The following is a 25,099-nucleotide window of genomic DNA, read 5'->3' as shown; positions in this document are numbered from 1 at the left end:
CAGGGACCAGGAGCTTTTTCTGGGTCTCTCATGTGGGTGCAGGGGCCCAAGGACTTGAGCCATTTTCTGCTGCTTTCCCAGGCATAGCAAAGAGCAGAATCAGAAGTGGAGCAGCTGGGACTCAAACTGGCGCATACGTGGGATGCCAGCATTGCAGGCAATGGCTGAATCTGCTATGCCACAGTGCTGGCCCCTTAAAACTGTTTTGATTAACATCTAATACTTGTCCATTTTTTGTGAGGTACTGTGTGGTATTTCAACACATGTATACAGCATGAACCGGTCCCGTCAGGCACCTGGCATTTCCTTTTCCATATCTCTTTTCTTTGTGTTTGGAGCCTACCAGCTGCTGCCCTCTGGTTCTGTGACAGTTTTGGAGCAGTCACTGTGTCCTGGTCCCTTTGCCTCTGCAGAGGGGTGACTGGGGGCTGGCGGGGGCTGTCCTGTCCAGGAGGAGGTGTGTACACAGGAGCCGGCCGTCTTCAGGTGTCATTTGCTGCTTTCAGAGCAATATTTTCCAGGAGACTTGAAGTTTGTCAAGCAAATACCTGGGCTCCCAGCCTGTGGGGGTCTCACACTCACAGGTTGCTAGGGGAGTCCCCAGAATATATGCAAGAGGTAGGGCATGACTTTGTGCGCATCCCACTTGCGTCTCCTTGGGTGACACCCCTTTTCAGGAGGGTTCCCAGCGGCAGGGGCACTCTCCTTGCACCGGGTTTGGGGGTGGTGGTGCTCTGTGCTCTGCACGTTTCTTCCCTACACCATTCCTGCCTCTGCTCGCCGGAACTGCGGGCTCCTTTTACCACGGCGGTGCTGGGCAGAGAGTGGGCTTGGAGGTATCTGGGAGGTGGCAGCTCCCCTCTCACTTCCACATTTGGTACCTGTCACCCAGTGCACCTTCCAAGTGCAGCTTGACTGGCTGGCCAGGTGCACCAGGCCTCAACCCAGCCTTGCTGGGCGTTTGCACCTACGCATAATCTGAACGTGACTACTCCGCGGGACCAGAAGGCAGCCAGGCGCTCAGGAGTGGGCGGCCTCTCGGGATCCTTCCACACAGGGATCCTGGGGGCCCCAGGGTGCCTGGCAGCCCCACCTGCCCCGCTGCTGTGTGTGGGTGCCGCCACTCGGGCAAAGGTTGTTCTGTTGAGAGCATCTGCCCCCTTTCTCCTTCTCCGGTCGCCCCAGCAACCGTCGCCCGAGGCAGTGAAGAAAGGGGATTTAGAGATCCCTGGATCCAGCCCTGGGCATTTTACAACAGGGGTGGGGGCACCCGGAGGATCTGTGACCTTCCTGAGTGCACAGGGTGTAGGAGGTGAACACGTGTGCGTATGGAGGGCTCCCTATGCACTGAGTGACCAGGGCAGGTGCAGTTGGCAGGGTTGGTGGCCTGAGAGTAGACCAGTAAGCAAGCAAGATCATGTTCTGTGAGTAAGTAAACACCTGAGAAACAGGTGAGGGCCTGGTGCTGTGGCACAGTTGGATAAAAGCCAGTGCCTGCAATGCCGGCATCCCATATGGGTGCTGGTTTGAGTCCCAGATGTTCTGCTTCCAATCCAGCTCCATGCTAATGGCCTGGGAAGGGCAGCAGAGGATGGCCCAAGTGCTTGGGCCCCTGTACCACATGGGAGACCCGGATAAAGCTCCTGGCTCCTGGCTTTGGTGTGACCCAGCCCCGGCCATTGCGACCATGTGGGGAATGAGCCAGTGTATGGAGGATCTCTCTCTCTCTCTTTCTCTCTCTGACTTTCAAATAAATAATAAATAAATCTCAAAAAAAAAAGAAGTAAAGAAATGGATGAGCTCCTTTCTATTGGTGTGACTTCTGTGAAGGCTATGGAGGCCGCAGGCTGGGAAAGGGTGGGACGCGCTGTGTGGGTGCAGGGGCCCTGGGAGCCGTGTGTGGGCAGGGGTGAGAGTCTGCAGGCCCTGCTGAGCAAAGGCTGGGAGGTGACGCAAGCTACTGGGCTGGAGGCAGCTGGTACAGGCCTGGTGTGCGTGTGTGTACACGTGTACATGTGTGTACATGTGTGTGTACATGTGTGTGTACATGTGGGGGGCATGAGAGGCAGATGCGGCCCATTGTGTGAGGTGTTTGGATCTCACTCTAAGCTTTCTGGGAAGTCACTGGAGGATTTTAAGTGAGAGATTTCCCTGGTTTGATTTGGGTGTGAGTGACCCCGCTTTGAAGGGTGCAAGAGTGGAGGTGGGAGAGTGACGAGGCTGGCCTGGTCCAGGGAGACAGGAGGGCACAGAAGCGTGTCTCTCTGTGGAGCCCACAGGTGTGGGGTAGACCCAGTGTGGAATGGGAGGGGCAGACAAAGAGGAGGATTGCGGTGTCTCCAGCGTTGGGTGGCAAGGCTCCTGTGCTGGACCCTCTCACAGCTTGGTGTCCCCACCCCGCCAAGCACCGGGCCTGCTGGCCCCGTGGTCACCCAGGAGGGCTGACTCCCCAGCCTTTTTGGATCCAGAAGGCAGAGGGACGTGGTGTTACCTGGAACTGGGGATGTCGGAGCGCTCAGAGCTTGGCCTTCATCCTGACTGCTTCTAGTGTCCCGGCGACAGCACAGATGTGAGCCAGAGGCCACAGTGGGCAGGGCTGATGGACGCGCAGGGCATCAGGGTGCTGGGGAAGGTGTGGGGCTGACGTGATGGAGGTGCACACTGCCAGGGGTTGTATGTTCCTGGGCCACCAGTCGGTGTGCTTCTGCTGTTACCTCGGGCAACCCTGGGCCGCAGAGTGGATGTTCCTGTCCCCACTTCCTACATGCGGAAACGGGGGCTTGAAGAGTGTTTGGCCTAAGGTTTCCCAGCTAGGGAGTGGCTGAGCTCAGCACAGGGCTCTGACTCCAGACTCACTAAGTCCTAAGGGGCACTCAGCATTGTTGCCGGTGTACCACACTGTCCTAGCTACTGTGCCCATCCAGATCTAGGGGTGGGGGCGTTAGCCCCAGAGGTGCTCCGTGTGGTAGGCCAGGACCCCGGGCAGTTTGCAGAAAAAGCAGCTGCTCTCCTGGTGGGTGGTGTTGGGGCCACTCCCCCCCTTTTCTTTCATCCTGCTCTCCCCCTGCCCTTTCTTTCTTTCCATCTTGCCCCCCAAGTTTTCCTTTTGCCCACACCCCTTTCCAGAAAAATCACCAAAAAGGCTGGCTGCCGGGGCTCGGGCCCTGTGAGAGCTGCAGGGGTGGAGCCTTCTCTGGCAGGTGCAGGGCCCCACCTGACCCAGCTCCACCGGACTTCCTGCCAGTGACTGGGGAGCGTGGCGCCTTTGTCGGGTTTGGGCACACTGGAAGGACGTGCCTGGGGGTGAGGATGAAGGTCACACCAGGAGGGGTTGTGCAGCTTCCTCTTAGCAGGCGGGGCAGTGACAGGAAAGGATAGAAAGTGCCCACTTTTTCCATTTCTCGCGTCTTGTGCCCTGGACTGACAGGACCCTGGACCCTGGGACTGAGCCAGTGGGCTGTGGTCACCCCCACCCCTGCCCCTGCCAAATGTAAACATGTGGGGTGGAGATCCCTCCTGCTCTATTCCGTGTTTCCCAGCCCTCGCGCCCGCGTGGCCCCATCAGTATCGTGAGTGAGTGAATGAGTGAAATGAATGAGTAAAATGAATGAGTGAATGAACTGCGCTAGTCTCCCTCGGCCTGTACCATGCATTGCAGTGGCCGTGAGCCATGTGTGGCCGTGGAGACGTGAGATGTGGAAGTTCTTAATGGAGCTGTGCTGGGCGGTACAATATACGTGGGACTTCAACGACCCTGTGAAAAACGGTGCGCTGTCCCTTTAGTAGTTTTTCCTACTGACCACGTGTTGAAATGATACTATTTTGGATATATTGAGTGACATAAAGTGCGCTGTCAAACTGGTGGCTTCCTCCCTTCCCCCTTGCTGTTGTGTGGTGATGGGCACATGATGTCGGGTTTCCCAGAAGGCTGCATTGTTTCCGTCGGGTGGCGCTGCCCCGCTCTGAGGGCGGTCTTTCTAGGGTTAGAATCCTTTCTCTGCTGTGGCCAGGGAGTGCAGTGGAGGATGGCCCAAGTACTTGGGCCCTGCACCCCATGGGAGACCAGGATAAGTACCTGGCTCCTGCCTTCAGATCAGTGCGGTGGCCGCAGTGGCCATTGGAGGGTGAACCAACGGCAAAAGGAAGACCTTTCTCTCTGTCTCTCTCTCACTGTCCACTCTGCCTGTCAAAAAAAAAAAAAAAAAAAAAAAAAGAATCCCAGCTGGCCCATTCCCAGCTGTGCTACCCAAAGCAGGACTCTGGGTCTCAGTTTCCTCGTCTCTGAAACAGGGCTAAGGAGGTAGACCTCACAGAGCTGGGCCCACAGATGGGAGCAGACAGAGGAGCCCTGTGTGCATCAGCCCCTCTGTCTCTCAAGGGGAAGGCTGTGACCTCGGGGGTCCGGGGTCAGACCCACGTGGGAGCCATGCTCTGGGGACTCAGCAGACAGCAGCAGTGAGCTGCTGCAGGACCGCGGGACTCAAGAGTGATAAGGTGACCCTGCCGCGAGGAGTTGTGTGATCCGAAGGCCAGGCTGCGTGGAGGGGCTTCCTCTCGGAGCCACCAGCCTGGGTGGGGCACAGGCAGCAGGGACGGGGGTGGGGGGAGGGATGGCTGCAACTGGCGCTGCTCCCATGCCTGCAGCCCCCGGCGCTCCAGGCTCTCACAACCCGGGCAGCCTCTGTGTCAGGGGCAGGCTGTGAGTGCGAGGGTGAGAGAGAGGGTGTGAATGCCAGTGTGAGAGAGCACGTAGTGTGTGTGTTTGAGTATATATGTGAGTGCATGCAGGTGTGCGTGTGAGTGTGTGTGAGTGGGGGGGGGGCAGGACTTGACCCCAGCTGCATGCTGGGTGCCCACATCTCCCTCTGCCATGGAGCCCAGTAGCATCATGGCAGGTAGGGCCAGGACACGTGGCAGGCTGGTAGCCTCCCGTCTTTCTGGAGCACATTCTCCCAGTGTCCTGGCCCCAGTGTGCAGCTGTCTGCCCTCCGCCTCCTGGTTAGCTGCTCCCTGAGCCTGCTGGGTTCAGGTGCCAAGCACCTCTCAGGGCAGGAGGAAATGGCTCCTTGCAGCCCACAGGGAGCTGCGCTGAGTACCTTCCCCCTTGCCCAGCTCTGTGGCAGTGGAGGTTCAGAGCGGGGCTCTGCAGCCAGATGGGCTGGCCTTGTCCAGGGCCCCTGTGTGGCCTGGGTTCCTCTGGTCTTCACATTCAGGTTGGGGAGGCCTAAGTGGGGCTGGCCTGCGAGAGGCATTACTGAATCCCAACACTACTAGGTAGCATCGTCTCCTTGGCCCCCCTGTCCTGCCCCCCCCCCCAACCTGTGTTTTCCATCTTCAGTGCATTGCCTGGAAGTTGCAGGAGCCAAGGCACCCAGGGGCTGGGGGCAAGTGCAGTCTGGGGAGGGGGGCGGTGGGCCGGCAGCCCCCAGCCCAGCCCTTGCAGGTCCTGGAGCAGCTGCTACTCGTGGTGGGGGGCGTGGCTGTGGGAAATGCCCCCAGCCTGCCTGGTGAGCCGGCCCAGGTGTCAGGTGGTGGCAGCACCAGGAGGGCCCGGATGAAGCTCTCCTGAGCCTTACCTTGCGTTGGGAGGTGAGGGCCTGACTCAGGCCCCCAACAGTCAGCTCCCTGTGCCCTGTGCTCAGGGTCTCCTTGCTTGCAGAAGCTTTGGGAATGCATGGCCCCTCCCCTGCCTCCTCCTTTGTCTTCAGGGCAGGGCAGAGGGCACAGAGGAGGTCAGGTTCATCTCTTGGACACCTGTATGGAATGAGCTCCGCATGGCAGCTTTAGGACAATGCCTAGGACAGATGTGAGAGATGCACCCGGGGCTGCTGGTGCCAGCCCCTGTCCCAGGCACTGAAAGGACATAAATCAAGAGGGTGGGGAGGGCAACATGGAGCCCAAACTCCCGGGCTGCTGGGAGGGAGCCTGGGAATGAGACACTGAGGCCTGGGGATGTGTCCAGGTGGGGTGGTGCCTAGGAGGGTGTGTGTGTCAGAGTGCTCTGAGCACCACTGTCATTTTTGTTCTTTGTAAGCCTTAGGTGTTTCTGAGAGAGAGAGAGAGAGAGAGAGAGAGAGAGAGAGAGAGATTTTACAGGACGCTATCTGGCAGTGGGAATGGTACGTGCAAAGGCCCTGAGACAGAAAACGACTTTTCCTAGTGAGGAAGCAGGTGAAGGCTGCACCTTTGCCCTGGAGGCCTCCCTACTTTGGTATCTTCTCTTTGAAAGGTCTGCTCCAGCTACTTCTGAGCCCACAGAAAAGGCCCGTTCTTGAGCCTCGGGAAGGCCTTTCCAGGCGTGCTAGGTGTCAGCGAGAGTTCTGGTGGGAAGCCTTCTGGGTGTGTCGGCCTCTTTGATTGGAAGCAGCGGACTCTAGATGGGTTCTGCCAAGGATCCGTGGTGACCCTTCTCTTCTTTTGTGGAAGAATTTGCCTGCTAAACTGGCAACCGGGGGAGCTGAGTCACTGTTGCCCCACTTTCTTACGTCACAGACACCCTGGAACAGGTCCTGGCCTGCAGCACACACACTGCTGTCCGTGATGGTGACGCCCGTGAGCAGGTTGAGCATTTACTTCAGCTCTGTGTCCGTGCGTGGCTCTGCTGGCAGTCGCTGAAGCTTGGGCAGGGGTCCGGGCCCCCTGGGAACCTGGGATGCAGGGTGCGAGCCTCTGAGCTGGTTCAGGTCTTGCTTTCCTGATGAGGGAGGGGTAGGGCCTCTCCAGACCCAGGTCATGCAGTGGGGGAGGAGAGCCCCGTCTGCAGCACAGGGCACCCTCTGTTGGCTGTGAACATGAGGCTCCGCATCCCTAGCCAAGAGGAGTCCCACTGACTTCTCGTGGGGAAAGATTGCATCGTGTCTGCTGCAGGCCTCCGAGCCCGGCGGGCTGGGTGGGAGCTGTGGCTGTGCAGTTCTGGCTGTGGCCGCTGCACCTGCAGGTGCTTCCTGCTGAGTGTTTTGCTGGCGAGTACTTCCCTCTCCCTCCCCGCCCCTGCAGCTTGCTGGCTGCAGCCTCCTCCAACATCTACTGGGCGCAGGGCTCTGAGAGGTCAGGCTCTGCTAGGAGGTGGTACAAGGGTGCTGGGGGTGATCTGATAACATGCCATGGGCCTACACCGCTCACCATGCTAGATGCTCAACGGGCTTCCGCTCATCTACTCCTGTTCCGCAACCTTCCAAAGGAGACAATTGAAGCACAGAGAGATTGAGTGACTTGATCACAGTCACACAGCTAGTTAGTGACATGGCTGGGATTTGAACCCAGGCCATCTGGCTATGGGGTGCACAGTCTTGGGTCGCCCCTGTGGTAGGCTGAATCATGGCCTCTCCAGAGATTCTGATCTCTGGTGGAAGGGATTTTTCAGACACGATCAAGTTAAGGATGTGGAGACAGAGTGGCCATCTTGGATTGTCTAGGTGGGCCCAGGGTCTTCACAAGCAGTACAGGGGAGCTGGCTGAGGAATGGAGGTCAGCGGTGCCTCTTGAGAAAGATGTGACCAGCAACTGCTGATCACAAAGGTGGAGGAAAGGCCTGGAGCGGGGGAATGCAGGGGCCGCCAGAGGCTGGAGGGGGTGAGCGTGGATTCCCCTCTGGAGCCTCCAGAAGCGACCAGCTCTGCCAACACTTTGATCCCAGCCTGGCGAATGTGGGTGTAGACCCCAACTTCCAGAGCCATAGAGCACGCACTTGCATGGTTCTAAACGACTCGATGGGTGGCCACTTGCACTGCAGCCGTAGGACAGGATACAACCATTCTTGTTCTCCTGGCCACTTCATTTTGAATTTCTAGTGGTGGAAACCCAACTGTACAAATGGAGGCCTTCCTGGCCATGCCACAGCTTACGAAGCATTTGGGAGCCCAAACAAGCCCAACTGCCTTACCCGTGCCTACTCAGTGGTGGGCATCACGCAGGCAAGATGCAGAGGAAGGGGGGGCATGAGGGAGCGCGGGGTCCCTGCTAGGCCCTGCCTCTGGAAGTGTCTCTGGGCATTGCTTTGGTCCCTGGGAGTGGTCACCACCTGCCCGACACATCTTCGTACGCTGGCCTGGCACCATTAGGGGCAGGGCCTTAGATCCTTGCAAGGAACATGATTTCCCTGAGACGTGTTTGGCTACCCAACATGAGCTGTGCCCACAGCAGCTGCTATTTGGTGGTAGAAGGAGCCATCCCTGATCACGTGCCTCACACACACACCCTTCTGCCCCAGCCTCAGCTGCCTCACCTGTAGAATGGGCACCAGGCTGCAGGCCTGTTGAAGTCCTGCACTGGTGCCAAGGTAACCTTGGCTGGGCGAGCTCTGTGCGGGTGGGGCTCCCTCTGCTTCTTCCAAAAGTCACCTTCTGGCATGAGTGGGCCAGCCTCGGGCCCCCCGGCTCTAGGAGTGGCCACTCTGTGGAGCTCGCCTTGGCCCCAGGCAGGTGTGGGGGGAGGTCTTGAGGCATGTGAGTGCCCCTGAGTGACCTTGGGCTGGACCACATCGGTGTCTTCCCCTGACCACCGAGTCAGGTCAAGGGTTAGGGCAGAGAGTCACAGTGACAGCTCCCATTTGCTGAGGGCTAACTAGTGTCCACTGCTAACCACTCACTGTCCCATGGAGTCCCTCCAGCAACCTTCAGAGAGAGGGGGACATCCCCATTTTGCACTGCAGGAATCTGATGCCCAGAGAGGTTAAGTGGCTTGCCTGGGTTCACACAGCTGTGAGAACGGAACTAGACGTGAACTTGGCCTTCCTCACTGCGCGGCAGTAGGTTTTGAAGGAGCCCTGGAAAAGAAAGCTCTGGCCTCAGCCTGCCACTGAGTAGGGCCCAAGAAAGGGCTCTGTGGGTCAGGAGCTTGAATGGTGCTCGGAGAGCAGAGACGCTGCCTGGAGCGGATCCTTAGGGACCAAGTGCTCACTGTGGAGCTGAAGGGAGCAGACACCGGGGCTCCTTGGCCTTCCCCAGGATGGGGCTTGGCTGCTCGGGGTCCCTCCCAGGACCCTCAGTGCCGAGCTCACGTGAACTTAGCTTCATCACCATGGGAGGAGACACAGAGAGAACAAACCTGGAGGCACAGGCGGAGGGAATGTGGGGCGAGCCCCGGTGCATGGCCTGAGTGACTGGGGGGGGGGGGTGGAGGTGCCATTTCCTGAGGTGGGGAGGCCTGGGAAGGAGCGTGCTGGGGCCAAGTGGGGATCAAGAGCTCTATCCGCTCATTCACTCACCAAGTGACTGCAACGGCCAAGAAGCCAGGAGCCCAGAGCTTCTTCCGAGTCTTCCATGTGGGTGCAGTGGCCCAAGCACTTGGACCATTTTCCACTGCTTTTCCAGGCCACAGCAGGGAGCTAGATGAGAAGTGGAGCAGCTAGGACTGGAACAGGCGCCCATATGGGATGCTGGCACTGTAGGCGGCAGCCTTACCCGCTATGCCACAGTTCTGTCCCCCGGGGGACTTCATTTCTGCGGTGGGAACTCTCGTCCCTGCAGGCACCTGTACCAGCTGCTGGTTTTCAGTCTCTGTAGCCTCAGACTTCGGGGAGTGAGGGACCTTCTTTGGGCCCAGCTCTCATGGGTCCCTGGAGCAGAGAACCAGGCATATGGCTGTCCAGATCCCAGCTCAACCGCTTGGCAGCTGTGTGGCCCCAGGCCGCACGCCTGACATCTCTTTGTTTCCTCACCTGCAGGACAAATCTGCCTGGCTGTGGGGTCCTGACGCTCAGCTGCCGGCGCTGAGGCCCTCGGGCCAGGGCCTGGCTCTCCGACATCTCCGTGCGTCAGACTTCCCAGGGCTGTGTGGGCACTGTGGTCATGTCCATATCATAGCATCCCCGGCGCTGGGTGGATTTAGGCTGGGGAGAATTTCCAAAGAAATCCTCAGCTTCTTTTAAGTGAGTGATGCAGAAATTCTGGGGAGAGCAGCAGGAATCATTACTCACAGGGAAATGCAAATATTTTTGTGAATATCCTATGAAAAAAAAAATGGGGCATTTTTCCTGAGCAAATAATCTTGTTTATTTCTCTAACAAAATAGCCACAGTTGTGCCGCAGGGGCCGGCCTGCCACTGCCAAGGGCATTTCTCGGGGGTGCAGCTCACCTCCCTTCCCCTCACTTTCTCTTCTGTCGTGAAAGTTGATTTTTGTGGCCAGACTTTCTCACCTGTGAAAACCGGTGTGGGCAGAGGCATCGCGAGCACAACAGTCCACTTGAAAAGTTCTTTTCCTTGCAAAGCACAGCGTGATGGAGACGGGCGGCTCTCACAGCGGGAGGGGGAGCACTTTCCTTGGGAAGGAGCTTTGCAGGGAGAGGAAGGAGCCCGAAAGGGAGGTTGCGGCATTGGGGTGGGAGCAAGAGGCTTAGCGTGGGATCGCTGCCCACCCTGGGCCCAGCACGGTGCAGGGGCGCTAGGCACACTCTGTCCAACCCCTACGCAGGATATGTGGTTGCTACACCAGTTAGGAAAGTGTGGCTCAGAAAGGCCAGGGAAGTGGTCTGGGGTCGCTTGGCTCGTGGGCCAGAGTCAGAAGTCCACTCTGCCTGTCTGGTGAGAGCCCTGCCCTTCCACTTTGCCCTCAGAGAAGGGGCTCCTGGTTCAGCAGCCAGGTAACAGACGCAGCTAAGTGAGGAGAGACAGCCAGGGCAGGGTGAGGGGGCTGGGCACGCCCCGCCCTGGCTGGGAAGGTGGTTGCACTCTCATTTTCAGAGTGGACAGTGCAGCTCAGGGAAGAGCAGGCCATGGGATGTGGCTTCTTGGTTGCCAAATTCATTTGAGAGCCCCGTCTTCCCTCCTGGTCCCCGTCCATCCATCGTCTGTCCTTTTTCCCATCTGTCCATCCATCTACCCATCCTTCCATAGTGAGTGCAGCAGTCACTCCATCCGAGCACTGTTCTGGGTACTTGGCACATAGCAGGGAGCAAGAGGAAGACACCTTCCCGCCTGAAGTCTGCCTTCTAATGAAAGGGAGGCAGAGACGGCAGGGGCAGTGAGGAGGCTGACTCAGAAAGCCGTGCTGCAGGCTGGTGTGTGCAGTGGAAATGAGGAGGGGTCAGGAAGGGGGCGGTATCAGATCATTGTGTTGAAAAGGCGATCAGGTGATGGGGGCCGGCATGGTGGTGGTGGAGCTGGCAAAGCTGCCGTCTGTGATGTCGGCATCCCACATGGCTGTCGGTTTGAGGCCCAGCTACACCATTGCTGTCTCAGCTCCTTGCTAATGTGCCTGGGAAGGCAGCAGAGGATATCCCCAGTTCCTGTGTCCCTATACTCACATAGGAGACCCAGAAGAAGCTATGTATTTCTGGCCTCAGTCTGGCCCAGCCCCAGCCATTGCAGCCATTTGGGGAGCGAATCAGAAGATGGAAGATCTCTCTTTCTGAATTTCTCTCTCCCTCTCTCTGTATAACTCTGCCTTTCAGATAAATAAATCTTAAAAAGAAAAAAAAAAAGGGTGACCAGAGGGCAGACTTTGGAGTGAGTGTGGGAAAGCTGTGGGACTGGGCAGAGGTGGTCTCAGCCCCACCTTGAGAATGCACGGAATGCCCTGAGTGGCTCACGTTAAAGCAGTTCTTTGGGGGCAGAGCTTGGCACGGTGGTTAGGGCACCAGCATCCCGTACAGAGTAGCTGGGTTTCAGTCTCAGCTCTGCTTCCAGTTCCTGCTGATGTGCACCCCGGGAGGCAGCAGGGATGACTTGAGTACTTGAGTCTCTGCTACCCACATAGGAGACCTGGAGTGAGTCCTGACTTCTGGGTTCAGCCTGGCCCCGCCCTGGCTGTTGAGAGCATTTGGAGAGTAAAGCATAAGACAGAAGATCCTTCTCTGTTTCTGTATTTCTCTCTGCCTTTCAAATTAAAAAAAAAAAAAATGTAAAAAGCAGTTAATTTTTTGTTTTTGAATTTCACTCCAGTAAATTGTTTCAGAAGAGAAGGTAGCTGGAGTCCGCTTCCCAGATGAAGTGATGGCTGTGCAGATGCCTAAGGCAGGCCAAGGTGTGAACCCTGCAGGTGCTGCCTCCCAGGGGTGAAGAAGCTGGCTCTAGGCAGAGGGAAGGGCAGAGCTGAGGCAGACCAGGCCCCCGGGCCACATCCAGCCACTGCCTGCTTTTGTAGATAAAGTTTTATTAGAATCCAGCCGGGACCGCTTGTGTACGGACTGTCCATGTGACCCAGAAACCCTACCTGGCCCTTTACAGAGCAAAGTCCTCAGGGAGGAACATGGCTGGGGTGTCTGAAGACCTGCCGAGAAAGGGGGCGGGGGGCCGCAGCACAGCGAGGGAAGGCGAGAGGCGGAGGTGAGAGTGGAGAGGCAGGAAGCTCCTGCCTGCTTCCCGTGACACCTTGGGAGCCTCAACACAGACGCTTTGACGTGCTAATGGAGAAGCTGTGTGTGTTTGTGTGTGTTTGGCTGTACAGCCTTGGCTTTGAGACCTGTTGTTTGCCCCTCACCAGCTCCGTGTCCTCAGTTCTTTCATCAGATATAACCTGATGGTGGGGATGGTGGTGGTGATGATGGTGGTGACCATGATGGTGATGATGATGATCGTGGTTATGGTGATGGTGGTAGTGATAGTGATAGTGGTGATATTGTGGTAGCTGTGATGGTGGTGGTGGTTGTGGTGGTTGTGGTAGTGGTGGTTGTGGTAGTGGTGATGGTGTTGATGGTAGTAGTGGTGGTGTTGATGGTGATGATGGTGTTGATGGTGGTAGTGGTGGTGATAATGGTGATGGGGTAGTGGTGGCAGTAATGATTGTGGTAGTGGTGATGGTGGTAGTGGTGGTGATGGTGTTGATGGTGGTATTGATGGTGATCATTGTGATGGGGTAGTGGTGGCAGTGATGGTTGTGGTAGTGGTGATGGTGGTAGTGGTGGTGATGGTGTTGATGGTGGTATTGATGGTGATCATTGTGATGGGGTAGTGGTGGCAGTGATGGTTGTGGTAGTGGTGATGGTTGTGGTAGTGGTGATGGTGGTAGTGGTGGTAATGGTGTTGATGGTGGTATTGGTGGTGATAATGGTGATGGGGTAGTGGTGGCAGTGATGATTGTGGTAGTGGTGATGGTGGTAGTGGTGATGGTGTTGATGGTGTTGATGGTGGTAGTGGTGGTGATAATTGTGATGGGGTAGTTGTGGTAGTGGTGATGGTGGTAGTGGTGGTGATGGTGTTGATGGTGGTATTGATGGTGATCATTGTGATGGGGTAGTGGTGGCAGTGATGGTTGTGGTAGTGGTGATGGTGGTAGTGGTGGTGATGGTGTTGATGGTGGTATTGATGGTGATCATTGTGATGGGGTAGTGGTGGCAGTGATGGTTGTGGTAGTGGTGATGGTTGTGGTAGTGGTGATGGTGGTAGTGGTGGTAATGGTGTTGATGGTGGTATTGGTGGTGATAATGGTGATGGGGTAGTGGTGGCAGTGATGATTGTGGTAGTGGTGATGGTGGTAGTGGTGATGGTGTTGATGGTGTTGATGGTGGTAGTGGTGGTGATAATTGTGATGGGGTAGTTGTGGCAGTGATGATTGTGGTAGTGGTGATGGTGTTGATGGTGGTGGTGATGGTGTTGATGGTGGTAGTGTTGGTGATCATTGTGATGGGGTAGTGGTGGCAAGTGATGGTTGTGGTAGTGGTGAAAGTGGTGGTGATGGTGGTGGTGGTAATAACGGTGACAGTTAAAATTATGGTATTTGTGATGCTGGTGATGATAGTGATAATGGTGGTGGTGATGGTGGCAATGGTAGTGATGATGGCAGTGGTGGCGGTGATGTCTGTGGTAGTTGTGGTGGTGATGGTGATGTCTGTGGTAGTGGTGATGGAGGTGATGATGGTGGTTGTGGTAGTGATGATGGCAGTGGTGGCGGTGATGTCTGTGGTAGTTGTGGTGGTGATGGTGATGTCTGTGGTAGTGGTGATGGAGGTGATGATGGTGGCTGTGGTGGTGATGGCAGTGGTGGTGGTCATGGGTACGTTTCGTGGCACCCATGCAACAGTGCACAGCAGTGCAAAATGGGTAGCAGCATCTTTGCAGGAGACAACACTGAGTAACGTTACCCAAACCACACAGCCCGGCAGTGACAGGGCTCAGATGACAATGCAATGACACCTGCTTACATGGCAGTGACAGGCCACAGAGCATGGGCTGAGCGGCACTGTGAACACCCGTGCCACTGTCACTCCAGGGGGCAGCCTTTGGTGGGAGGTGGCTCAGTGTCAACGCTGCCCTCAGCGGGAGGCTTTCCTGGGAGGGACTGTTCCCAGCTTCCCCGCCTGCCCAGGCCACACCAGGCCCAGTATGCTGGGGAGGGGCCCTGTCTCCTCGTCCCCATGGCAACCAGTTACTGGGCCTGTGTGGGTTTGGGTTTTCCTAATTTGAGGTTGTGGCTCTTCTGGTCGTGGCTGAGGTTTTCTGCTCTGGCAGCACTAGCTGTGGTGTGGCCGCCGTGGTGCCTGGAGGTGCTGGGACCTGCCCTTGACCGCAGGCCCCACAGGCCCTGGGCTGCACCCCTTGCCTCTCTCGACTCCCATTGCAAAGTTTTGGGTTCTTGCAGCTGAGAATTGTGGGACCACAGCACTTTCTGGGGCCAGGACCGTGTGGCTTGGCTTCCCCAGGTCTCATCTTGTAGCGGGTGAGCTGCCGAGAGGCCCCAGCCATGACTTCTGTCCTACCTGCCCGCTGGGGCTTTTGCTGACCAGCTTGGTGGGGGCCTCTTAAACAATGGAAGCCCCAGCTAAGCAGCCAGGCAGCTGCCTCCTGGTGCAGGGAGGGGCCCCGGGCCGCTCCCCGCACCGCCGGGCCTCTTCTGTTCTGCCTGTCCCTTGCCCACCTCGTGGTGCTGAGTCCTGGTGGGTTGCTCCTGGCCTGGCTGTGCCCACATCATGGTGCCAGCCTCTTGAATGGAGCTGGCATGACTTAATCCCATGTGATCCGGCACCCGTTCCTTGGGTCTTTGAAGCGGTCCTTGTGAAACCAGGGTCTTTGGCCACCCCATGGTGAAGCTGAGGGTGGTCTCAGGCTGTGCAAAGCACCCCAGGACAGGGAGAGGCTCTGTTGCCCCCAGATCTCCTCCTGCATCTTCTGCCCACCCCCTAGGGTCCTGTGCCCAGCCAGGAAGGCCGCCAATGCACCTGTGACATCAGGGCCTCAGCCCACAGACTCCTGATGCTTCCTGCCTCAAGGAGCCATGGACTGGGGACCCCCAGGGTGAGCTGCACAGTCTCCCTTCAGGAGGGCCTCGGGGCCCCCATATTATGTTTTCTTTCAGACATTTTGGTCTGTGAATAGTTTGGAGTCTCCCCCTGGCAGCTCCAGGCCTTCCTGGCTGGAGCACGCTGTGGAATGTTGGAAGTTAGGGCAGGACCGAGGCTGGGCTGGCCTGGGTTCAGGGAGGGTGCCCTGGGGAGGGCTCTGCCAAGCACTCTTGTCTGGGGAGGCGAGAGCTGCCCCACCCACCCCCCTGCCCCCGTCATTTCTGCCGCATCTAAGGGGATTGCCCAGTCCTGCTGCAGTCTTCCTGGATCCAGATAAGGAAAGGGGTGTGGAGGGGGGGCTTTCTCCCAGCTCCCCCAGTGCCCACCTGTCTCTCTCAGTGGCTGCCAAGTGTATGGGGTTGGAGAAAGTCCGCTGCAGCTGAGCCTGCCCAGGTCCCTTCTGAAGGGACTTGAGGTTCGTGGCAGCCCCCGTGCTGGCCCTGTGACTGGGATCTCACCTTTCTCCAGCCTGGATGGAATCCATGCAAAGCCACACCCACCTCATTAGCTTCAGTGCTGCCCCTGTGCAGGTGGCAAGGGTGGGGGTGGCAGGGAGGGCCCAGGTACACCGGGAAGAAATGCTGGTGGTGGGAGGAGGAGACGAAAGGTGCCCCAAACTCGTCAGAAAGCCAGCCGCCTTTGCGTCACTTGGGTCAGAGACAACTCTGAGAACCCACGGCCTAACCATGGTGGTATTTTCTGGACACCCAACTCTGCTGGCAGCAGGGCAGACGCTGACATCACGGGCACAGCAATGTCACAAGCACAGTGACACTCGCTCCCTCCTGCCCTCACCGCCCTTGGTGGCAGCATAGAGACCCTTGGCATGGGCACTCTCCCTCTTCCTGTCCAGAGGGCATGTCCTGAAGCCCCGCCTCACACCTGACTCCTCTCATTAGCATAATGCCGACCTTTCTAGGCCAGGGCCCTGCTGCAAAGTCCTGGGGTCTCCTGAGCCTGTGCCCCTCTCTGCCCCATGTCCTTCCTGTTACAGAAGCCAGGCAGGAGTCTCTGTGGCTCGGCCTGCCTGGGGGCTTCTGCCGTGCGCCTGAAGGCAGGAGGTGGCCTGCAGCTCCCCCAGCCTTGCCATCCATCCCACGCTCTCCCCTGCATAAACCACAGCTGACTTGGTTGTCTCAGACTCCACGCTGGCCCTGATATGTGGCCTGGCAAGGACAGATGAACTGACCAGCCAGGTTTGCCCCTTGGGGCTTGAGAGCCAGGAGCCTGGGAGCTGGGTGGGCAGCTGGGCTAGCATGGCCTCCATAGGCCATACAGACCTGCAGCTCACTCTCAGTGTTGGCATAGATGTCAGAAAGACTGCCACGAGTTGGCGTCCTGGGCCACCTACATGGTGACCCTGCTGCAGAGTCAGGACTGCCCCGAGCCCCTCAGGTTCCATCATTCATGAGGAGCTCTCAGAACTCCAACACACTGCATTCAGTGCAGTCCCGGTTCTGTTGTCACAAAAGGATACAAATCCATGCCAGCCAAAAGGAGAGACTCGGAGCAAGGACCAGTGAGTTCCGGAGGTGGAGCTGCCCTCTCTTCTGGATTGTCACTTCCCAACCACCAGGAAGCTCACCCAAGCCTGCATGTCCCCAGTTCTTATTGAAGACTCGTTAGGTGGGCATGAGTGACCCGACCCCTGGACAGTGTGGTTGAACTTGGTCTCCAGCCCCGTGTTGCTCCCTGGAAGCTGGGATGTGATCGCACAGCTGAGCCCCAGCCTGCAATCACAGGGCTCACGTTTCTGGCATGGATAGCCCGCAGCCTGAGTCATCTTGCTCATGGTCTCAGAGATCCATTGGTTAGACCCGACACTGCAGCCATGTGAAGTCCAAGGAGCAGAGGCTACGTGCCCGGGAGCAGGCACAGGGGCCCATCCTATTCCTGCTGGGGTAGGGCCCAAGAATCTGCATTTCTAGCAAGTTCCTCGGAGGCTGTGCCGCCGTTCCGAGGGCCACACTGAGAAGTGCTTTCCAACAACGTGCCGCGCCTTCCTCAGCTTCCCCAGGTGCTGTTCCTCACCAAAGTCCTGCTTGTCACAGGGAGGACGGGAACATGGGAGCCAGCGTCAGAACGCCGCCCGTGGCTGCGACAGACGCAGGCTGCCTCGTTGGCGAGAGGCGCTCGCCTCTCTGGGACTCTGCCTCCTCCCCTGTGAGACGGCTCCACGACAGGACCTGCCTCCTGGAGCTGACCAGATGGCTGATGTGCTGGCAGTACCCCTTGTTCCCGACCCGGAGCAGCCCAGAGCCCATTGTCTGACTCAGGGCTGGGCCCCTGCTCCCCCGGGCTCAGAGGACTCCCATGAATCCCACCTCAGACCACCCGCATCACCGCCCTCTGCTGGCTTTGTCAGTGTCCGAGGAGGGACTCTGCTGGCCTGTCAGTCACAGGGCCCCGGGGGCCAGCCGGCGGGGGCCTTGCTCTCCTGGAGCCCGGGTCTTCCCCACCGCCCTCGCTGTTGCCTTGGGTTCCGTCACCAGAGGTGGCGATTCTGGCTCGGTCTTCAGTGCTTCCCCAGAGCCCGGAGCTGGCGCAGCCCAGCGCTCCGTCCTCGGCTTCCCCCTGGGTTCTCAGCGCCAGCCCATTTCAGAGCCGTCTCCACCCTTCAGAACGGCCATGGTGGCACACTCTTCCCCACAGTGACAGCCTCTTCTCCGTGGCCGGCTCTGGGGGCCACAACCTTTTACTGCACAGGAGCAAAGGAAACGCGAATGGGTGTCCTGGGGACGCTATCTGTTCCAGGCGTGGCCCGTGGCCCTTTATCATCGTGTGCTTGCCCCTGCCTGGCCCTGACCCCCTGCTCCGGGACCCCACTCCTCCCTGTTCCCAGCCTGGCAGGAGAGCACCTGCAGAAGCACTGCTGGCGGCAAGGCTGTGCCCAGTGCCCGGTGGGGCTGGAGGGCAGCAGTGGAAGGGTGGGAGTAGCTGAGCCACTTCCTTCCTAGCGGCTGCTCGAGGGGGCTGGCGGGCGCCTGGGGCCAGGAGTCAGGGCGCACGCGCCTTCCTGTGGCCCACCTCCTCGGCTGTTGCCTTGGATTCACTCAAGGTGGAATCCTGCCGCCTCGGTCCTTTGTGCCTTCCCCGGAGCTGGTGGAGCTCAGCGCCCCCACCACTCAGCCCCACTATGGCCTGTTCCCACCCTGGGGCAGGAGCCCTCTTGTCAGCTCTGGGCCCTCCTCCAGGCAGCCTTCCCTGCCTGCCTGGCTACATTCCTCTCTGTCTTGCTCATCGTTTCTCTTTAACACGTGGAGCGAGCATGCATGAACATCCACAGTGGCTGGCCGGGGCCATGTCCTCTTCCCTGGCTCGCCAGTGGTAATACGCCATGGCTGCAAGCCCAAGGCGGGTAAAAGGAGGTACTGCCCCTCTTTGGGCGTCTGCATCATTTGTTGCCTCGCTAATTCCTCTCCCCGAGCCTCAGCGCTTTATCTGTGAAGGGGGCCGGTGCCATGTAATGAGACCCACTGGCCAGCGCCTCATTCACAGCTGAGCCTGGAGGGCTGGCAGGGTAGAGAGGGAGGTTGGTGCAGGGTCCTGCGAGTATCCATTTACCCAGTCAGCCTATGCAGGGCAAGGAAAACTTGCAGGGAGGCATTCATGTGTCAGCTGCACCCCACACACCTCTGGCCATGACTGCAGGGGCAGGTCCAGCCTGGGCCTGGCAGGGCCAGGGCTGGGGGCCAGGAGAGGCCTGCTGCTCAAGAGCATCAAGGGGTGGGGCACTCAGCACGGGGCTTCTGCAGGTGGGGGGGTCAGGCAGAGAGGACTGCATCTCCAGGGTGGTGGGGAGACGGGGATGCAGAGGGGGCCCCCCAGGGGCTGGAGCTAAAGCACAGCACTGGTGTCCACTCAGCAGCTCCTGCCTGGGCACCTGTGGGGGCCCAAGGAGGGAGAAACCAGCTTCCGGGGGTACTGTCAGCACGGGGGCACGGGTGAGAGGCAGGTACTCTGTGAATCTGGTCATTTCAGGTGGGGCTGGTTCCCAGAGGGTGGAAAGCAGCGACTCCAACGGAGAGTTGTGCGAACACCCACAGCAGCCAGGTTACAATCGCCAGCAGGCAAAAGCCGCTCAGGCAGCCACCAGCAGGGGAATGCCTGAGCCAAAGACTGTCCAGCAAGAGAACGCTGTTCATCCCTGCTGAGGGAGGAAGCGCTCACCCCTGCTCCAGCAGGGCAGGCCTTGGGGCCTGGTGCTGAGAGCAGGAAGCCAGACACGGAGACACCTGGCGTGTGAGGTGCTGAGAGCAGTCACCTCCTCAGAGACAGGCTGCGTGTGGGTGCCCGGGGCCGGGAGAGGGTGTTCTGTTGGGGCTGTGGTTGGTGGCGATGGCTGGACAACAGGGTGGACAGACTTAGCGCTGCTGAGCCCTGCTTCTGGAAGGGGCTAGACGGCCACTTGTACGTTGTTTCTGTGTAAGCCCTGCTTTGCCCAGCGAGGTCATGGGACTCAGCAGTGTGGAGCTGGGACGAGGCAGCTCTCCTGGCACTCCAGGCCTCACAGCCTCAGAGCCTGCATGCTGGGAGCAGAGTCTGGCTTGGGCAACCCGAGGGTTAGGCTGATATGGGAGAGGGCAGCCCTTCCATTGTGGGTACACCAGGCGGGCCTCCTGATGAGGGGCCCACCTGGCAAGGGCTTGTCCTCCTAGAGGCCACAAGTCCTGTCCACGGGGCAGCTGCCGTCTGGCTGCAGCTGGTCTTTGCCTGGCTATGAGAGAGCTGTTTGAGATCTGGGCTTGGCTGAGACTCCCCTGATGTTTAGATGTTGGCACCTGCCTGGTTGTGTGAACAAGCAAGCGGCACGACCCCTGCGGGCGTCAGTCCGGGCACACACAGCCTGAGTCCCAGCTAGCTCTGCATTCTGGCCCCTGTTAGCAGGTGCTGCGTCACGTTGACCCCGGCTCTGTGGTTGGTCCTCTGAGCATTTCTCTTGCTTTCAGAGCACCCAGAGGAGGGGTCTGCAGATAGAGAATCAGGCCGAGAACCTTGGGTCAGGATTCTGTTCAAGCTGCGGTCGTGGCTCTGCATTCAGGAACTACAAGCTCTGGATGACTTGCTTCTGCCTGTCCGTGCCTGAGTTTCCTCATCTGTCAAGTGGCAATAGAATAGTTCCCATCTTGTAGGAGTGGGTAAAGACTGCGGGAGGGTGTTGGTCCAGAGCAGGGGGAGCTCCTCGGTGTGTGTGTGTGTGTGTGTGTGTGTGTGTGTGTGTGTGTGTTGGCCCCTGCAGGAGGAGTGAGTGCAGAATTGGACAGGCCACCTCTGGAGAGTTACACAACCTCGGGCGTTTGTTCCTGCGTCTCTGACGTAGGTCCAGGAGCTCGTCCTTGGTGTCATCTTGAGGATGCAGCAAGACCCTGTTCTGATGCTGCCTGGCCACGGGGTGCCCAGTACTTGCTCCTTCTGTCACTTAGATTTCAGGCCATTGCCATCTGCCGAGACTTGAGAGGGGCGAGCCGGGGCTGGCCAGGGTGAAGCCAGGGTGAGCTTAGAGTGCTTCCTGGACACCCAAGGGGCCCTGGGCCCCCAGAACAGCTTACTCTCTGATCAAGGCCTCCATCGGAGCCCCCACGGCAGTTCTGAGACTGTTAGGAATCCCTGGCTCTGTGCCTGCTTCTGAACACCTTGATACTCCTCCCATGAGCCCCCTGAGGAAGGCCTTCGTGGCCCTGTTTTACCAAGGAAGCAATCTGCAGATGGGGCTGGACAAGGGGTAAGCTAGCCAGGCTCACCTGTGGGAGGCCACGAGCCAGGCTCCACCAGGCATCCCTGGATTCGCTGTTGGGGCAAAGGACCTTATCTCGCCCAGACCTTACCCAGGAGGGAGAGAATGGAGGGCCAGGGAGCCACGGCCCCGCCCATGGAGGGGGCAAAGGGCCTTGGAATCCTGATACTGGGGGGCCCAGAGGACCTCATGGCTTGTGGTGGGGACACACTGCTGGGTACGCCAAGGACTCACTGTGGAAGGGATGTGTGTGCAGGTGCACCAGGGACTCACTGCTGTGGAGGGAGGGGCCCAGGTGCACCAGGGAATCACTGCTGGGGTGGGGGTGGGGGTGAGGGTGGCCACAGGAAACTCTCAGGCTTGAGACCTGCCTGGAGGAGATGTGTGAGGGTCTCAGGCTTGGGAATATGGCTGACTGGACCTGTAGCCCCTGCCAACTGTCAGCCCTGGAAGCGGGGGGGTGGAGGTGGGATGCAGGCTTGGCAGCTGGGGCAGCACCCACATGAGCCCACTGTTTTCTTCCCCATCTCTGCAGGGGGAGGAGGGAAGCGCAAAGGGAAGAGCAAGAAGTGGAAGGAGATCCTGAAGTTCCCTCACATCAGCCAGTGCGAAGAACTGCGGAAGACCGTGGGTAAGCAGGGCTGCCTCGAGGGGCCCGCCAGCTGTCAGCCAGTGCGTCAGAGGGAGTCCCCTAACGCAGGGTGGGGTTTCGGGGCGGAGCTCGGCCGACGACGTTGCTAAGGGAAGCAGAGAGACCCTGGCTCCCCTGAGTACTTGGTGCTGCGGAACAGTTATCCCCCAGCTGCCCTTTAAGGCAGGTGCTGCTATTTTTCACCACCTATCGGATGGAGAAACTGAGGCACAGAGTGGTTGTGTAACTGGCTCCAAGTCTCCCAGCTCATGGGAGGGCAGTGAGGTGGGTCAGGCCCAGCCCTGAGCCCCCAGCTGCAGCTCTCTGCCATCCCTTTCTGGAACCTGTATGTCCTGCTCCCAGAGAACAGCTCCAGGCTTCAGGAGCTGGGCTGGGGAGTGAGCGTCTGGGTCCCCTTTCCTCTCCCTGCCCCCCACTCAGGGCCCAGCACAGTCTTCTCCATCTGGCTCCTGCATGGCCACACCAAAGAGTGAAATGGGGCTCATTTTCCAGGGGGACTGGTACAACCCAACACACCAGGCGGGTCCATCTGTGGGGAGGAGGCTGGGATGGCTGGGTAGGGGCTCCCAGGGGGAGGCGTGATGGTGGGGGGTTCCCCATTCCTTCATGAAGCCTCCTCATCTGTTCCTGTCTGTCAGAGTCACAGACAAGCTAGACCCATTTCATAATGTCCAGGTCCACTGAGCACCGGACACAGGATGGCTGTTCCCCAGAACACTGCAGGCCCAGCTGTTTTGGGGGGACTTGTGCCCAGGCCTTGGGGTCCCTGCCTTAAACCTACCTTGGAATGTGCTTTTCTGAATGGTGCCTCCCAGAGTTCCCAGGCAAGGTGGACTTCCACCCTTCCCCGGGCTTGTTGCGTCCTGGCTCTGGGCTGTTGGCCCCACCCCCCCACCCCCGAGCCCCCACCCCCGAGACCCTGGTTGCCCTGCGATGAGAGCAGGTGACGACCTTTGGCTCCATGACCCTGCACTGCCCAGTGTGGCAGGGAGCTCCGTTATCTGGTGTTTATGACATGAAAGGCAACCCTGCACCCCACGGAGGCTGCTGTGAGCAGGGGAAGTTGGGGAGGGAGCTGCAGGAGGGGTACCTGTCTTGGATCTACCTCCCGTCCTTGCAAGCCCAGTCAGGTCGGAATCCTCACGGTGCTCTGGAGGTGGAGAATGGAGCTGGCTCATGGGCTTGGGCCACTGAGCCCAGTAGATGTGGGTTCAAATCCCACCCTTCCTAGTGGCCACATAAGTTACTTTCTCTCGCAGAGCCTCAGTTTCCCAAGCTGTCACGCATGGCCGTGAGCCCACTCTGGGGTGTGGAGTGGATCGTATGAGGCTGTGTGTATAAAGAGTGGAGCGGGGGACCACTCAGCAGCCCTGGGCCTCGCTCTCCAGCACTCTGGCTTGCTTTCTCGAAGTCCCACCAGCCGGCCCCCTTTGTGGCCCCTCCTGGCCTGAGCCTTGGATGCCACACCCACCCTTGAGATCCAGCCTTTCTGCTGGAGACCCATGGGGCGGAGGGAGAGAAGAGCTGCTTCCCTCCTCTCCACCTCCGGTCTGGCATCCGAGAGTGCAGGGTTCTGCCAGGAGCCCCCTGGGTCCATGGGCCCCTGGGTGTGGGCACTGTCGCCATCTGTCCCTCAAGTGGAACTTGAACCCAGCACTCTGATATAGGGTGAGGGCCTCCCGACCACTACACCATGCCCTGGGAGGCTGTGAAGAGCCTGGGGGCTGGCACATGGGCATGAGGCTGTGTTGTCCTGGAGGGCATTGAAGAGGCTGTGTGTGGTAGGTAGAGGCCCTCGGAGGCAGAGGGGCAGAGGGGCGGCAGCACAGCCTGTGACAGGGCTCGGGGCCTCCCTGCTGGTTTCCAGCCTGGCGAGTACCCGGCCTCCATGGGGGTCCCACGGGAAATGTCACTTCTCTCAGACCCTTACACGAAGTAGACTGGCAAACACTGAGTTTATGGTTCTCATGGCCACGCGAGTACTGGCTGAGGCTGCATGGGTGGGTGTCCTGGAGTGGGCTTCCTGCCAAGGAGACAGGGCCCCAAGGGCAGTGGAGTGGTGCGGTAGGAGATCTCTGGATCAGAGGGAAGGGCAGAGCCCACAGGACCCAGGGACACTGCCCCTGGGGACCATCCAGAAGAGAGGTCAGTTAAAGCCACAGCCCTCTCCTGTCCCCAGCTCTGGCCTGGCCGGCCACAGGCCTCCCAGTGAGAAGGCTTCCTGTGAGCCTTCTCCCCCCAGTACCCCATCCCACCTACGGTAACCCCCAGAGTCCTTCCCAAAGCTCCAAGCACTGCGGCCAGTGGAGCACGGTCTCCTGGTTGGGCAGTAACTCGTCACTGTAAGTCTGTATGAGAAGGAAGTTGTGACCCTGTCCAGGGGGTCTCTGCAATCTCCCCGGGGCCACCTGGGGTCCCTCCCTCCTCCAGCCGGCAGCCGCAGTGCCCACCCCTTTGTGCTGTGAAGGCCTCTGCGCCCGCTTCTCCCCCACACTTTCTTCCAGGAGCGTTTTCTGTCTTGGTCCACAGGGAAGCCTTTGCAGAGGGCCCCGTGCCCTCCCTCCGACTGCGCCGTTCCTGCCCATGGCGCTGCTTGTTTTACGCTCTTTGCCCACAGCTGTTCAGCTGAGTAGTTTCTGCCTCCCACTCTGGACTGGATGTTCTGTGTTAATCGCGACTGTGTCTTGCCTGGCTTGCTGTTAGAACAGTGCCTGGCACAAAATAGGGGCTCATTAAATACTGTGTGAATGAAGGAATGAATGAGGTGAAATATCTGAAATTAGGGCTCTTGTTAAAAAGCGTATGATGTGTGTTTGCCGTACCCAAATGTCACCTTCACCAACAGCTTAAACTGAAAGCAATGAGAGTATAGCCTCAGAAGGCACCTTGGGAAGCATCTCTCTCAACTGCCAGCCCCACCCTTTCTACACGGATGACACCCATGGGGACCTTGGCACGGTTACAAGGCTCAGACACATCTCGTGGACACTCCAAGGGAGGTGCAAGGTGGCTCTCCGCCCAGGCCAGCTTCCCCTCCAGTTGTCGACTGAATAATGATCAAAGCAGTCTCAGACTTCGAACTGGAGAGCATGCTGTCCAACCACCCAAGTCCGAGGAGGGCAGACAGGCTCCCAAAGGAGATGGAGTGCCTGGGACAGGGCAGCCCCCTGTCCTCACTCCTCAGCAGCCTACTGATGCCTGAACATGTGGGGCATCCACCCCAGGCCTGCGCTAATTCACGGCTGAGCCCAGAGGCTGCCTGAAATCCAGAAGTGGTGATGACAAATTGACGCGCTTGCACCGTGGTGAGGGACAGGCTCCTGAGCTGGAAGACGGGGCCGAGGGTCTCCGTCCATCAGAACTTCCCGGAGCAGGGGGCATCCCTTCATGGGTCACATCCTCTCCATCCGGGGGTCTCCATGGCTGGGGTGAGTGCATGGATGGACAGACAGATGGACGTCCCCACCTCCTCAGCCGGGAGCCCAGGATGGCAATGG

The 25,099-nt window shown here is 58.7% G+C and overlaps 1 protein-coding gene across 2 annotated transcripts in view; it reads left to right on the top strand.

Moving 5' to 3' along the window:
- Positions 1-25,099, top strand: part of GRK5 (G protein-coupled receptor kinase 5) — a 207,901-nt gene that overhangs the window by 78,971 nt on the left and 103,831 nt on the right. Inside the window, exon 2 of one of the 2 annotated variants that reach the window (XM_051824219.3) lies at positions 21,486-21,581. In XM_051824219.3, coding sequence (XP_051680179.1) covers positions 21,486-21,581 — 96 coding nt within the window. Of the gene's footprint in view, positions 1-21,485; positions 21,582-25,099 lie in introns of those variants that run through there. The other variant, XM_051824222.3, reaches the window with a different exon arrangement.

The sequence above is a fragment of the Oryctolagus cuniculus genome, chromosome 15 (genome assembly GCF_051225735.1).
Source record: "Oryctolagus cuniculus isolate XC-2025 breed Fujian yellow rabbit chromosome 15, ASM5122573v1, whole genome shotgun sequence".
In the NCBI taxonomy this organism is placed as follows: Eukaryota; Metazoa; Chordata; class Mammalia; order Lagomorpha; family Leporidae; genus Oryctolagus; species Oryctolagus cuniculus.
The sequence above is the reverse complement of the archived record's forward strand: the minus strand, read 5'-3'. Positions and strand labels throughout refer to the sequence as shown.